This window comes from Zonotrichia albicollis, chromosome 7 (genome assembly GCF_047830755.1).
Source record: "Zonotrichia albicollis isolate bZonAlb1 chromosome 7, bZonAlb1.hap1, whole genome shotgun sequence".
Taxonomy (NCBI): Eukaryota; Metazoa; Chordata; class Aves; order Passeriformes; family Passerellidae; genus Zonotrichia; species Zonotrichia albicollis.
Window position 1 is genome coordinate 38,114,338 of NC_133825.1, and position 14,720 is coordinate 38,129,057.

A 14,720-nucleotide genomic window follows, 5' to 3' on the forward strand; every position below is an offset into this window, starting at 1 on the left:
CAGCATGGAGGGCTGCTTCTGTGACTCTTCATACTCAGCTTGAGATCTCACTATTCCGAACTGCTCTGTAGCATCTGCAAATAAGGTTTTACTGAAACTGCAGTGAAGACAAATGTCTTCACCATTCTGTTTCTTTAAATATCAGTGAAGGGAGTACTCAGATTTCGAGCTCTGCAAATACCTCATTAATTCAGGAAAACCTAAGAGTGAAATAAACAAACCTAGGTCCCATTTACATTACAAAGAACTACTATACCGCAGGAACTGACTACAGCACAGGAGCCCAAGACACAACTATTACAGTTCAGCACAGGGACACAGTGCAGGCCCCTCGGTGTGTTTTTGCTGCCCCACATGCTGACATTAGAAGTGGTTGTTGCTCCATGTGCAACTCTAGCATTTCTCTGGATGAGAAAAATTGATCAGTTTTTCTCCCTGGTGGCTGGGTTTAGTAAAATGCCAAATGACATCAGTAGCAAAGGTAAATCAGATTTCTAGAGTGCACACTCGCACCAGTCAAAGGGTTAATAGTAAAAGACAATTTGTTTTGTGAGAATGATTAACCTGACAGCAGTCTCTTTAAAAGAAATCAATGTCTTCATCTGGGCCAGCTAAGGGCTCCTGGGTGGGGAGGCAATTGCTCTCCCCTTTACCAGGGGTGGAGAGAGCCCCAGGGCCCCAGCTCTCCCTTCCCTTTGCGCAGGACCCAAGACACGCACCCCCCGCGTTTTGCACTGCAAGGCTTTGGCTGTGCTGACCCCACCCTGCAGATCAGCAATCTCTTACAGATGGCCTGCTGGCACAGCAAGCCTTCTGCAGAGCCTCACCTGTACTCCCTCTCCTGAAAGAGCTGAACAAGACTGGATCTGCCAGACTCTGTCCCGGATTGTGTGCAGGTTCAGTCCCTCGGCAATCTCCGAAGCAGGGGCAGCCGTCAGCAAATCCTGCTTGTTGGCAAATATGAGCACGGGGACTCCACTAAGCTTCTCTTCATCCAAAAGCTCAGCCAGCTCCTGTATCATTTACAAGGGAGTGGGGTGGGGGGAAGATGGTGAGAGGGAAGGGAAGAAAATCTTCAACCACCAATGCTTGTCTCTAATTAGAAATATATTTAGGGCAAATGCTAGAAGAGTGTGCTCCAGTGAAACCTAGATCTTATTATAAGACAGCAAAAATGTATACAATCATCTCTGCCCAAGGTTCAAAAGCTATTTCTTCCAATTGCAGGTTAGAAAAATCTTAATTTTGGTCTGAAATTAGCAGTTGCCTTAAAGGCTACAACTCCATGTTTTACCAGTCTCTGATCCCAGGAGACCAAAACTGATGAAACAGCAAAAAACAACAAGTACATTGGCAGTATGAGGAATCTGTCTTAAGTTATTGCCTGACTGACCTGATTTGTACCTGAGCAACCACTCACACTGGCCCTGGTATCTTTGCTCACCGTGAGTTTCAAGGGGTTGTTCGAAGTTTTAATCACTACAATTTAAATAGAAGAGGACTTCCCAACCCCCACCTCCTCCCCAAAATGAAAATCTCCCTCCCACAGGAAAGTGCTGATAATTTTGAAGGCATTGATTAGCCGAAGACAAGCTAGATGAGCCTTAATAGTTGAATTTTGGCTCCATATGCACAGCACACATTGGATGGCATCTTAAAAAATGGGTTTGTTCACTCAAAACTGGTTGACTCAAAAAGATTTTTTTACTAGCTCAAATCTGAATCTGCAGTGGATCAATGGTGGCAGAAATACTTCATGTCTAGGTTGTGCAATGGTCTCATGTGAAAACAGCACTCAGTCTCAAGTCGCTTCCCTATGGGAACATATGACAAACTCAGCAGAACATGAACCTGTAGGGACTGCTGGCATTGCAGACAGATGAGTATAGGAGATTTTTGTGGCCTCCTTATTTAGCTGGAAAGGTCTCATGCTCTCAGATAACATTCTAACATCTTTTATCCACTGAATAGAAACTTCGGGATTAAACAAGTGCAGTCAGGGAGATGCTAAACTGCAGTGGAAATACAACTCCATCCCCCCCAAAAGCAATGTTTGGCTTGGAGGCCAGGATGAGAGGATGGAGTTATAAACAGAACTGGCTGGGAAATTTTCAACAAAATAGGTCTTTCATCTGACATGGCTGATTTATTGAAACCAAAAGTGTTTGCGGAAATATGAGGAGGGGTTTAGGCTGGCTCCGCCTGACTCGGGCAAGTGATCTAAGCTGCTGCTTCCTTTCTATCTCTTTTGCCCAATGAATATTTAATTACCGATCTAAAATGAAATAGCTCCAGCAGGGGAAAGATTCCCCCACTCCTAGAACAACCAACAGTTCTGCTGTTGGGGTATGTCCATGAGACTTGAGAGGCAAAAGATCAAGTATCTCCTTCAAATCAGGCAGAACAGAAGGCTTTAATCTACATCTCCCATTTCTGTGGGGTAAATCTATTGCTAGCTATTTTGGGACACTGTCACTTTCAGAACTTTACACAATAAAGTTTAAGTCCTATTTTTGTTCCAACCTAAAACAAAAAATGTTACAAAACATCAGAACTTTGTAAAACGGAAATCTTATTTTCTGGCCAGTATTAGTTAGATAGTTCTTAGCTTTTTTACAATTACATCCAAAAGACAATCAAGTCAATATGATTTCCATTTCAGCTTCGTAAATAAGAAAATAGGATTCCTCAGGGTCTTGGTTTGGCAAGGTTTAAAGGACTTAGAGAAGTTTGTGCTTTCAGTATTAGGCTCCATTTGCTATTATTGTATAACTTTAATGAACACTGTTCTATTTAAACAGAATTAGGCTACCTATTTTCCTTGTTTCACATCTACCAAAATAATCTGTATTGATGTTGAAAGGCAAGTCTCTTGAAATGCAAATTTCCTTCATAAACAACAAAATCTTCTTCCTAACTTTTGTGAGCAAGGGGCACTCAGAAGCACTGAGTTACTTCAAAGGAAGCTGGGCTTAAGTAACTTACCTGACCTGTTTCTTCAAACCTCTTCCTATCTGCACTGTCAATGACATAGATCTGAAAAAAGAAATTACAGGAAAAGTTACTCTTCCCAGAAGACACTCTTCCACAGCAGCATGTGCTTAAGTGAATTTACACTTTTGGGCACAAAGATCCTTGCTATTATTTGCAGCAAATGTTGACAAAACTTCATGATGTTCTGAAAGGAGAGGAACCACCTCTTTTAATGCCAGAGGAGTGGACAACCATGTGGGTAGAATCAGAAAGGAGCTGGCAGAAGTACTGGGATGCTGTCACAATCACCACAGCATATATTATCTGAAGAAAACAGGAGATTGCTGGTATTGTTTCAAACTTATTGTTACAAGCTGAAGCTGACCATAGGAGGGTAAAACCTGGGGAGCCAGACATGGCCTTTCACCCCAGCAAAGTATACAAACACTGGCCTGGTGTGACTGTGCCGTGCTGCTCTCTAGCATCACCTCCTCAATAAGCCACCAAGGCACACAAAGGCACTCAGGGGACACATGAATGTGTTGGGGACATTGAGTTTGTCTCCATCAGGCAATCCTACTGTAGCCTCTTGGAGAGGGTGGTTGGGTATGAAGGCTGGATTCAGCCTGCAAGACTCCATCCTCAGTTGCCATCTAAAAAAATGGGGAACCTCAGTACAACATGCAGGCAAGAATAGACTGGTATCCCTTTTTTCTTGCTTGATACATGAAGGTTTTTGAAGAAGGATGCTGGGATAGCAGACAGGGATGGGACTGGTGACAAACACTGAGCATTTTGCTTCCAGTTGCTGCCATTCCCCATCAGTAGTGATTGAAGCAGCTAGCATGTCATCTGCATGCACTTTGGTGGCTTACAGGGAGCAAGTGTCAGCCTGGTTTTCAGGGAATAGATGAGCACAGCACCCTGCCATCAAGATAAATGGCAGCCTTGCAGGCAGTCTCAGCATAAGACTCCATGCTTCTAGGATGATTTCGATCAAATAGTAGGAGGAGGGAAGATCTCTAGCAGCAATATCTATTAAACTATAGGCACTCTCTTAATGAGCAGCATTTGAGTTGTTTGAAATGGGACCAAACACGCAGCAGGAAAATCTGTATGCGAGGCCTGAGGAGGTAACCCAGCAACCTCCCAGCCGCTGTGCAGATCACTGGGGGCTGATGTGCACTGACAGGAGCTGGGGGCCGCGGCAGGGCTGGACGCAGCTGTGTGGGGATGCGTCAGCAGAGCACGCACCCGCTGCCACGTGATGGGGACCAGCCCGTGGGCACGGCACACGGGCCTCTCCCTGCAGTGTGATCCCCAGCACGTGCACTAAACTGCATCAGATACACACGGCCTCCCCACCCCTACCAGGCATCCACCCCTGTGCATCCCATGTAGGGTAGGAAACACAGAGCAAAAGAAAGGCAGAAGCTGCAGGGCTGGCAGTTGTGTTCTGGGGTGAGACTGGATTGTCATCTGTCTCTGGCCATCTCTGGGGAAGTCCACAACACATGAATGCAATGGTAGAGTGCTGCTTGTGAGCTGAAAGGCAGCACCTTCCATACTGCAGTGCTTCTCTAACTGGGAAGGAATGGCTCTGGGTCCCATCCAGCCAGGCTTTCCCCTGCACTACTCATTCCTCACTAGGGAGCTGTTTTGCAAGATGAGAACTAGATACAACAGTGCTTGGGGCAAAAGCCACAAAAGCACAGCACAGAGAAAGCAAAGTATGTGCCGAGTGCCTACTTCCAAACCAGCAAGCACTGTGCCAAATAGCTGCAGGTGCCTGTCTGAATATGCAATCAGCCAGATATCCACACCTTATTTGCCTGCGTTAAGCTTCCAAATATCACAGGTGTGTGATGCAAGACCAAGCTCTCATTCAAAGGCACCTGCATGGATTTGAATTTGTAATTACTTCCTGCTTTTTAATACTCTTTAGAGGGTCCTTTCTGTTTTATGCAATGCAGTTTAGGGGAAGCGGGAAGCAGGGGGTCCTGGGAACTGTAGTGTATCTCATGTCCAACCTCCTTTTATGGCCAAGGCCACACAAGAGCTGTTTTTGCCTGTGGGGCTTGGTAACATAGTTTACCAATTGGAACACCATGCTGGAGAATGGAGATTTGAGAAAGAAATTCCTGTAAAGCTGGGTACCTCCTTTGAGAAACAAGCCAAAACACAGCCTGGAATAAATGGGTTGGGCAGAAATTGCAAGTGGTGGGACTAGATGAAGAAATAGCACGAGGATAAATTGGCCCAATTTATAAATGCACAATCTGCACCAGGTTTGTCAGAGGGTAAAATTACTGGTTAAAACAGGGGTAAGGACTGGCAGAAGACAGAGGAAGCCATCAGCATACACGTGATCCCAGTTTTGGTGTGTATTGAATAGCAAAGCACTGCCCCAACATGCCAACATCTCCCAGTTTGGGACTGGGAGTCAGCATGAAGTGCAGCTAGGGGAACTCAAGTCCATTGGTGCACCAGCTATTTCTCTGAATTCACACTGCTGCTTCCCCCAAACTGATTCTGCTTCTATCCACCCATTTTCTTAGTCATATGAAGAGATTTTTTTTCTGTACATTGCTTTAACTGGGGTGAGAGAGGGGCAGGGAAAACAACTGCTTTCATCTCCTTCAGTCTTCAAATTCACTTTTATTTCTGCACCTCCCATGCAGCACACACTAGGAAGGGGGGAAGGCAACAGACCAGTGTAGTTTATTGTCTTTGCCAGCAGAGTCTTCCAGATACTGTTTTGTGGCTGCACAGCCTCTGCATCCTGAGCACCTGCCCCAGCAGGCAGAGATCCCAATGCTGCTGCTTTGCAGGGCTGACCTTGATCTGCACACTTATTGCCTCCCCACCACCCACAGCACTAGAGCCTGAGCTCAGTGGGCACAGTCACCTCACAGCCACACCATCTCTGTCCTCAACAGCCACAGAGGAGCACAGTGTGCATCCCGCTCATTTCTCAAACCCAGATCATACCCCATGAAAAATCTCACAGCTCCTCTTTGCAAAAGTAATCAGCTGGGTTTTTGCAGTGGTGGCTGTTCCTGAACTTTAGATTCCAAATTAAGGCTCAAAAACGAAGATTGGCAAAAGAAAGTATCAAGGGTTTACTAGTCACATTTAAGTAATAGCTTCATTTGGACAATGTTTTCTAAGCCTGCAGGCACAGCCAGGCCTTTCAGCAACTGGACACAAGCCTTGGTGAACAGAGTCCTATTCCAAGTTGCACTAATCCTTCCATGCAAGTGCACTGAAGCTTCTGACACATTACTGAGTATATGTGTGACAGGAGGGAGGAATGGTGTCCTTCTGAGAGAGCTTCCTACCTTCCCATGGGAGTATGCAGACCTTGGTCTTTCCCTGTTCCCACAGGCAATAGTGCTTGGGGCAGAAAGAAGCCTGCAGCCCCCAGTCTGCCTTCATCCTGGCATATGTGACTGCATGCTAGAGGTGATCTTTGAAACTAGCCAAGACAGCACCTGGAGGGTCCCAGGGCAATGTGCTCTGGCATGGAAAAACAAAGGTCCTGCACAGTAAATGTAATTGTGGTCATCTGTAGCTAATTGTAAGGTAATTACAGCTAAGTTGCCAAAACCATTAAAAGACAGCCTTACAATTAAAGAAGAAAAAGAAAAGACAAGGGGTCTCTCTGTGTCTCTCACTCAGAAGCTTTCCTATCTGATGCCAGACAAAGCATTTAATTCTTATGCCTCAGTTTCCCTACCTATAAAACAAGGCACCATACTGACCTACCTCTACACATAATGTTTAAGTCACTAATGCCCACGACAGGGCTTCAGAGTCTCCAGTGAAAGGAGCTATAGATGGGTAAAGTATATGCTATTAATGTTCTTTCATTTGAAAGAGACTGAGATGAGAGGAAAGGAACTGGCTATAAACAGCACCATCCTGTGAAAGTAAAAACATGCAACTGAATGATTTCTGCAAACATAACTGTATTTTTCTTACTGCACTCAACCAATCTTGCCATTTAGCTCAGAATAACTCCTGTTACAATGGCAATGGTGTTACTGAGGGCTGGGACATTACATTACTTGTTTCTGAATTTCTGGCTGAGACCTTGGAAAGCCATTGCATGAACACAGCATTCAGCTGCAGCCAATACTCACAAGGATATCAGTGTTTTCAAAATAGTTCCTCCAGTATGGTCTGATCTTCCTCTGTCCGCCTATGTCCCATACGTTCAGTTTGAAGCCTTGAGACTGTACACTTTTGATGTTGAAGCCCTGGAAAGAGCAGAAACAAAGCCACACAGAGCATAAACCTCAATGGCTGGAGCATATTTGTAGCCAGACATCAACACCTTATATATCCCATGCCTGCAATGTGCATTGAGATGGGCTGGGGAGCCACAAAGATGGATCAGCTGTGGGACAGGCACCAGCAAAAGCAGCTGCTAAACCATCAGTTTGTCAGTGCTCTTGGGTCAAGGGTTGATGCTGTCATGCCTATGGAGACATATGATGCAGTTAGTGCCCTAAGAGAGCTCAGCAGGGTGGGTGCAGGAAGAGGTGGGAGAGCTGCAGATAAGGAGAAAACAAGGGCACTGTGAGAAGCAAGATTGAGCTTGTGAAAGCTGAGTAGACAGTCACAACTAATATGAAGCCAGAGGTCTCAGCTCAATTCGACACGACACAGCTAATGCTGGGCTTAAAAGAGCAACAGCTGCACGTCTGAAGGGTCCATTTCATCAATTAGAGCACCAACTGAAAGTGCATTCAAGTAGAAAAACAGGATGTGGTGTGGGCTGGCAACACACTGCCACACCACCCAGGGGACCAAGGCTTGGAATTAGGGTGCCAGGGCTGGGAGCTTTGGGAGGCAGCTACAGGGTGGGGGGAAGCATATCCCATAGCTCTCTAGCAACCTCCTCTGGAGCAATGCTGCAGTGCTTCTGAAGGGAGCCATCCCTCTCCTCCAATCCCAAAGCTCAACCAAAGGGCATAAGAGACATTAGAGAGGAGCACTGGTATATGCAGAACCCTTGGAGCTGGTTGGGTGAAAGATGTAAACAGACAAGGGTTCGTCCAGTGCTGCAGCATCCACTCTACATGTCCCCTGTTTGGCAAGGAACAAGGTCTCATCCATGCAAAAGCCTTTTGCAGAACTCCACAGCACTCATCTACTTTTGCACTACCTGACCAATGCGGCCTGAAGCTCTCTGGCTCCTTCAGGAAACCTCCTCTTAGGCAGAAAAGACACAAACTTAATGGTGCACCAGGGTCCAGTTGCTTCCCCTTTTAGAATCATGAGCACTTTGTGTAACGTGGCAGGTGGGACCACAGTAACTGCCTCAAGAAGGAAAGGCCTTCCTCACCTGTGTTGGGGTGATGTGGCTGATATCCTCTGATGCCAGCTGTTTCAGGAGTGTGGTCTTGCCTGCATTATCCAGTCCCAAGAGGAGGATTCTCACCTCCTGGTCTGGGGTGCTTTTCAGTTTGCGCAAGATTGACAGTAAACCCTAAATGCACAAGAGAGACCATAGCTGTTATTTCCCCACCCCAACTCTCGTCCCCCACAATGTTATACCCTCCTCCCTTGAAATGGATTCTGTCTGGTGGTGGCTCCCAAGACACCCTAAATACCTTCCTGCAGTCCTTACTCCCATTTCATTTCCTACTCCTCCCTTTGCCCCTATTTTCTTCCATCTCAGAGTACCAACAAGGTCTCAGACAGCACAAACGTCACGCAGTGGGGTGCCCTGCTGGCTGCAATGCTCTTGTCACACAGCTGTTTGGCATTCCCTGTGCCAGGGAGACAGTGCCTATGCATACCCTGTGCAGAAGCTTGCAGACCACATCCTTGCAAGCTCTTCATTACTTTAATCAGAGGGAAAACCCCATTAATTTGATCTGCCTCCTAGGTAACTACAGCTTACAAGGTACCTGACCATTGGTTCTTACAGTAACTACCCTGGTCATCTCAAACCCCGTTTATCTGTCTAAAACATGCTGAACCCATGGGGCATGTGCAGTTGTGATTCTCAGGATGTAGCACCTAACAACTACCTCAGATTACCACACATCCTCACTAAGAAAAGCACAGTGGATTCCAGTCATTACCCAGGCTCAGCTCTCTGAGCTGACAGTATCACTCAGGATTAGGAAACAGAATATGCAGGTCAGCTCATTTACAAGCATGCACCTTATAGCAGCACACCCAAGTTTTTGTCAGTGCCACCAGTCAGAGACCAGCACCTCTCTAAAATGGCTGGAAAAATACTCTGGATCCTGGTACATAACCAAGAGATGCAAATCACCCTGCTACCACCTGCCTCTCACTGCCCAGCCCACCCCATAGGAGAGGGACAGTTGCAGCCAAAGGCACAGGAGCAGGCTGTGACACCAGGAATGCCTCAGTGTCTTTGGCATGCTGCCACACTACTCTGCAGCCCCTGCATGTCAGGGACTCCTCCTCAGAGCCCAAGAAGCACACACCACACTGAGACCCTGCCTGTGGACACAGGTGCTCTTGCTACTAATTTGCCTGAGAAAATCCAGGCAACACCTACAGCCCCTTCTGGAGCCCTCAGCATTCCTGTTCCATCTCTCCCAGACAATTCCCTTGTCGAAGCCCACTAAAACCAAGAGCCAGGAAGAAAGTTCAAATATCAGCAGAAACCTGAGCCCATGGAGCCCACATCTCAAGCCTTTTTGTTCTCCCAATAGCAAAATGGAGAAAATGCTTCTTGTCGACCTGCAAGGGTGTAATCAGTTAAATGTCTTGAAGTGCTTTGTTGCTATGAGGAACTAAACCCTCTAAACATTCCTGCTGAGAGCCAAGGACTATTTGAGCCTTGAAGGTTGCTCCCAATCCCCTCCAGATCGTGGCAATCAGAAACTTGTCCTCAGGATAAAGAGCTGCACGTCGCAGTACAACTGTCACCACTGCAACACATCCCCTGTCTCCAGCAGCGTCCTTCTGTCCACTCCCAACCTCAGCCACTCTGCAAATGCTGCTTCTGACTGCTCACCTCCCTGCTCCCAGGTGGGAGTGCTTTGGGAAGGACTCGGCACCACAGGTCGTGATGCTAAAGCTTTTAGTAACGCTCAGAGATTCAAATGCATGTGACATCTGATCCACCCCTGCAAGCATTTTCGATTTCAGAGTAATTTAATGGGTTTCTGTTAAATTACCAGCTCCAGCTCAAAAAACGTGTGTGATGTGTAAGAAACAGGAAGGAGAGAAGGAACTTAGTAAAACTGGGTTCGAAAGGTATGTGTAAAAAACTGCAGGATTGCTACTGTTGCTGTGCTTTTAAAAAGCACTGTGGAAAGCTGAGGTTCGGAAATTCAAAGCTTGTGCAAGCAATAGCAAATCTGCAATAGCCCAATAAGCAGGCTCAAGGTATCACCTATTTTGTAGATGATAGGCAGGTAAAAAACTGGGAATCCAGGCCCTGCTCAAGAGCTGAGAATTAGAAATGGGCTCTGCTTGGTAGAGGGTGCTATGCCTGCTCAGTACAGGTACCGGCACAGGCACAGGCACAGTAAATCCCCAAACAGCTTTTAGTTGAAGTGTACAGGCCTGTAACACCACGTGCAGGGCCCTGAGGGCCAGATGCTCACAGCTGGCTCTCACCCATGGGCCCATGGCTAATGAATTTCAAGGGCTGTGTTCAGTGCAGCCAGTCACTGCAAGCCCTGCCAGCCCCACAGCTCATCTCCCTGGCCATAGTGCTCAACCCATGTTCTGCCCTGATGATGGTCTGCACTCCCACACGTCTGAGGAAAGAAAAAAGGAACAGCAGCAAAAATACCTCTAGTGGTTACTTGTTTATATGCATGTCCTAAGTGCCCTTGACATCATTAAAAAGCACAAGTTTTAACTGCATGACTAGCAACACATTTTCTTTTCACCTGCTGTCAAATTTACAGTTGTGTTTGTTGGCTTGTAAATCTGTGGATTTCAGCTCAGTGTGGACAGACTCCACAGGAGCAGGAACTCTAAAATTCACACATTCTCCTTCCTTTCTAGGGAAACACTGAATTTCCCATTCTTATGGGCCTGACCCAAAGCCAATGTACATCAGCCAAAGCACCACTGCCGACTTTGGAGAGCTCTGAATCAGGCCCTATTATTTTAGTTTATAGCTCACAGTTAAAAAAAGAAGCTGTTGAAATGCTAATCCTATTCACAGCTCCACTTGCTAAGAGCAGAGCAGTGTATCCCAGAGCAGATCAGGATTAGGTGCCTTTATATTTCAGAATTCAACTCCAAAATACCGAGCGCAAGGAAATGTATTACAAAGTATTGCTTATCTACCACGGAGCAATTCTCAAGGGTCGGGAAGAGGAACAGTTGTAAATGTTAATAGAGCTTCTCCCATTGTAGATGGATGCTATTTCTGGGCTAGTATGACAGCCTATGAGAAAACGATCAGCATCGTTCCATATTCTACTCAAGTGACACTGCTGCATGGCTGATCACAGGATTATCGGGGGTAGCCAATAGAAGAGAAGATATATATAGAAATAAAAGTATTCTCTAAGGTATAAAGTAAGCTGATTTAAAAGGCTGGAAGACAAGCAAGCCAACATAGAGAACTGGACTTTATTTCAGTAGCTGCCAGCACGGTCTGTATATACAACTTAAATCAAGAGCCAAATAATAGTATTGGTTCCCATGACGGTTTCTATTTTGTAAATAGTATTTAAAATGTGAATCCCTGTAGTTAGCAAAGATTTAAAACTAAAGAAAGCCATGTCCAGATGCATTTCTCATTTTTTTCTTTTTACTTTTTTTTAAACTGATCTTGTGAGCATACTGACTAGAAAGACAGAAGGCATTTCCTGACAGCTTAGTAGACTGGAAAAAATAACTCAGCAGAGTTCCCTGCTGCATGCCACCATGATGTGGGACAAGCAGCCCCTGTTGCACACACACTGATGGACAAGCACTCCTCTGCTGGCAAACACAATGCTGAAACTAACGGGCTGAGGAGAGTCAGAAAGCAATGCCTTGCTATTCATGGGATTTGTCAGGTAGAAAGCCATGAAATGGGAAGATGTGGTGCAAAGAGGATGCACAGAAACAACACAGGAGGAGCAGATTTTTGAAACAGGGCAGGTAAGAAATGTCTCATGCCGGGACTTAGCCAGTAGTGAGAAGGGAGAATTCCCAGGATGACTGCACAGCAGCCAGGCCAGTGGCACTTGCTCACTGGAGTGTCCAGGGTGAGAAGCAGGACAAGTCTGGAGCAGGCCAGGGTGGATGTGAGCTGGCTGAGGAGCCGCAGAGACGCCTCACAGGAGTGTAAGGGCAGCGTGTCAGCTGAACAAAACTAAGCAGACTGCGGCATCTGTAACAGAGAAGGGAACTGCAGATGCTGCTCAGATAATGAACAGCACAGCATGGCAGCGTGTGCAGCCTTTGGAGAAGGGCAGCCAGACAGAGCAACTCAAGGCTGGGCACAGTCAGCCAGCATCCGCTTCTTGGTCACCTCTGGGTTAAGCAAACTATGTCTTATATCAGATTGGCTTGTTTAAAAACATCTTTGTCCTTGGTGGAGAGGGTTTTCTTTACAAGCACCGTGAGGAGACAGACTGATGGGGTCAGCAATGAGGAGACTGCATTTTCCAGACAGTGAGCGGGGACATAGAATAAAGAAAAAGAGACTCCTGACAATTACTATGAAATCAGAGTGGGGCATTAAATTCGAAGATGCAACTGAATGGGTAAGAGCACTCATAAACACACTGAGCATGAAAGCAAAGCTAACCATCTTATTAACATCCTTCAGAAAACAGGGATGTGTGGTTTTATGAAAGTATATCATTGCTAGGTTTAAAATACCCACCAAATTATCAAAGGACTTTCAATTATAGCTGCATGTAGTAATCCTATTCTCTCTCAAAAAAAATTCCTACATATATAAAAATACAGTGACATTTATAGTCCTAGCTAAGGGTTTTGTGGGTTTATTCATGCTGTATATGGGTCTCTTGAACTAGTTGATGCATGTAACTACATCCTGTACCACAGAAGCCACTGAAAGGAAGATTCACTTTACAGGACAAAGCAAAAATTGGTTTGGGACAAACAGAGCATTGAGATAATCTGTTTAAATATTGTATCAGATTGGCAATATAAAGCCATAATGGAAAGAACAATTCTCCCTTGTACTGAGGGCTGGATACACGGGGCATGGATAAAAAGCGTGGCCCACAAGCTGCTGCAAAGCACGGTTGGCTCTTATTAGGAAAGAGAAGTAAATGTATTCTGTTTAACTTTGTTAGCCACAAGGCTCAGATAATGAATTTAAAATAAAGTCACCCTCAGTCACCACCAATTGCTTATCTATTAGATGTGGACATTTAGGTAGAATTAATTCACTTCACCAAGATGCAACAGAGCCACAAAGCTCAGCAGCTCAGCCTGCCATTACAATCACATTTTCCCCATCTCTATACCCCTGCAGAGATGCCCTCTTCCCCACTACTGCAACCACAAGTCACTTGATCCTCAAGACTCATCTCAGCCAAGCACATTTGCCATCAAGATGACAACTCCTGTCTCCCCACAGCTCCCCAGCACTGCTGAGCTCTATTCTCAAACTTCTGTGACTTTCCTACAACCGTGGGAGAAACTTCACAAAATATCCATAAAACCAGCCCATGATTCTTCTGCTAATTCCTTCTCTGCCACACCCACAATCCTTGATGAGGTTCAGGCAGCAAATGTGTCAAGTTCAAACCTGTCTTGGATTCTACTTATTTGTATCAGTTGGTTATCTCTCACCCCAGACAGACCGTATTTCCATGGCATGGGAGCACCTTGGTGCTCTGCTGGCACAGCTCTGGGCACCAATTTATTTATTTGCTTTCTGTTAAGCAATATGGTAGCAGTTCACCATTTTTAAAGTGTAAGTTAAAGATAGAGGGTACACGTGATGATTTCAGAAAGTCACACAGGAGGAACTGACACAGGGAAGGATGAAGGGCTTAGCTGAGCCAAATATCTTGCCTTGCACAGTGGATATATGAGGCTACATTTGTCATCCAGGGTGCAATCCTGCACACACAGAGCTGGAGGAGGGGAGTCCTTTCTGACAACTGCACTGATTAGCTAGTGCCCTGAAGAATGACGTCTGATTACCTTTATCTTCGGCTGCAGAACTGCAAATGTCACTAATGGTCATAAAATCATCCAGTCTTTTTCGAAATACAACCAAAGTAAATTAATCTATTGAGCTCAGTTTATTCAATACTTCTTACTCTGGCAAAACTCCCAAAAAATCATTTGCTTACTGCATGTCTCCACCATATGGTGTCATTCAATGCAGACTTTCTTTCCTGCATTGAAATCCAAAATTTAATGGAGTCGAGTCACCTACAGAGTTTTTCCAGCTCAAACCTACTAATGTAGTTTTCTGTCAAAGAGGTCACACAGCACTTTCCAGTTTGATACATAAACCAATACCAGCATGAATCTTCTTTTCATAATTAAAATCAAACTCCTCTGGTTTCAGCAGGTTTGAAAGAAGTATTTTGCCCTGTGCAGAGAAGAGCCAATGCTCAGCACTGGACAATGTCAGCAGTCTCTGTCTGGTTTCAGAACTTCAAAGTCTTCGCTAGTGATTGGTATACTCTCCTATCTGCAGGTGATTTCTCATATCAACCTCTCAGCAATCAGTAAAATAAACTAAAAATCAGGACATTGAACTGTACTGAAAACTAAAGTAGTGAGACACTTATAATACTTGAAAGCAT

The 14,720-nt window shown here is 45.4% G+C and overlaps 1 protein-coding gene across 1 annotated transcript in view; it reads right to left on the reverse strand.

The window, feature by feature from the left end:
• ARL3 (ARF like GTPase 3) overlaps positions 1–14,720 on the reverse strand; it is a 37,315-nt gene that overhangs the window by 18,772 nt on the left and 3,823 nt on the right. The window contains exons 2-5 of the mRNA XM_074545151.1: positions 8,327–8,470; positions 7,119–7,235; positions 2,986–3,036; positions 828–1,013 (exon numbers count right to left, since the gene is read on the reverse strand). Of these exons, the coding sequence (XP_074401252.1) occupies positions 828–1,013; positions 2,986–3,036; positions 7,119–7,235; positions 8,327–8,470 (498 nt within the window). The remainder of the gene's footprint in view (positions 1–827; positions 1,014–2,985; positions 3,037–7,118; positions 7,236–8,326; positions 8,471–14,720) is intronic.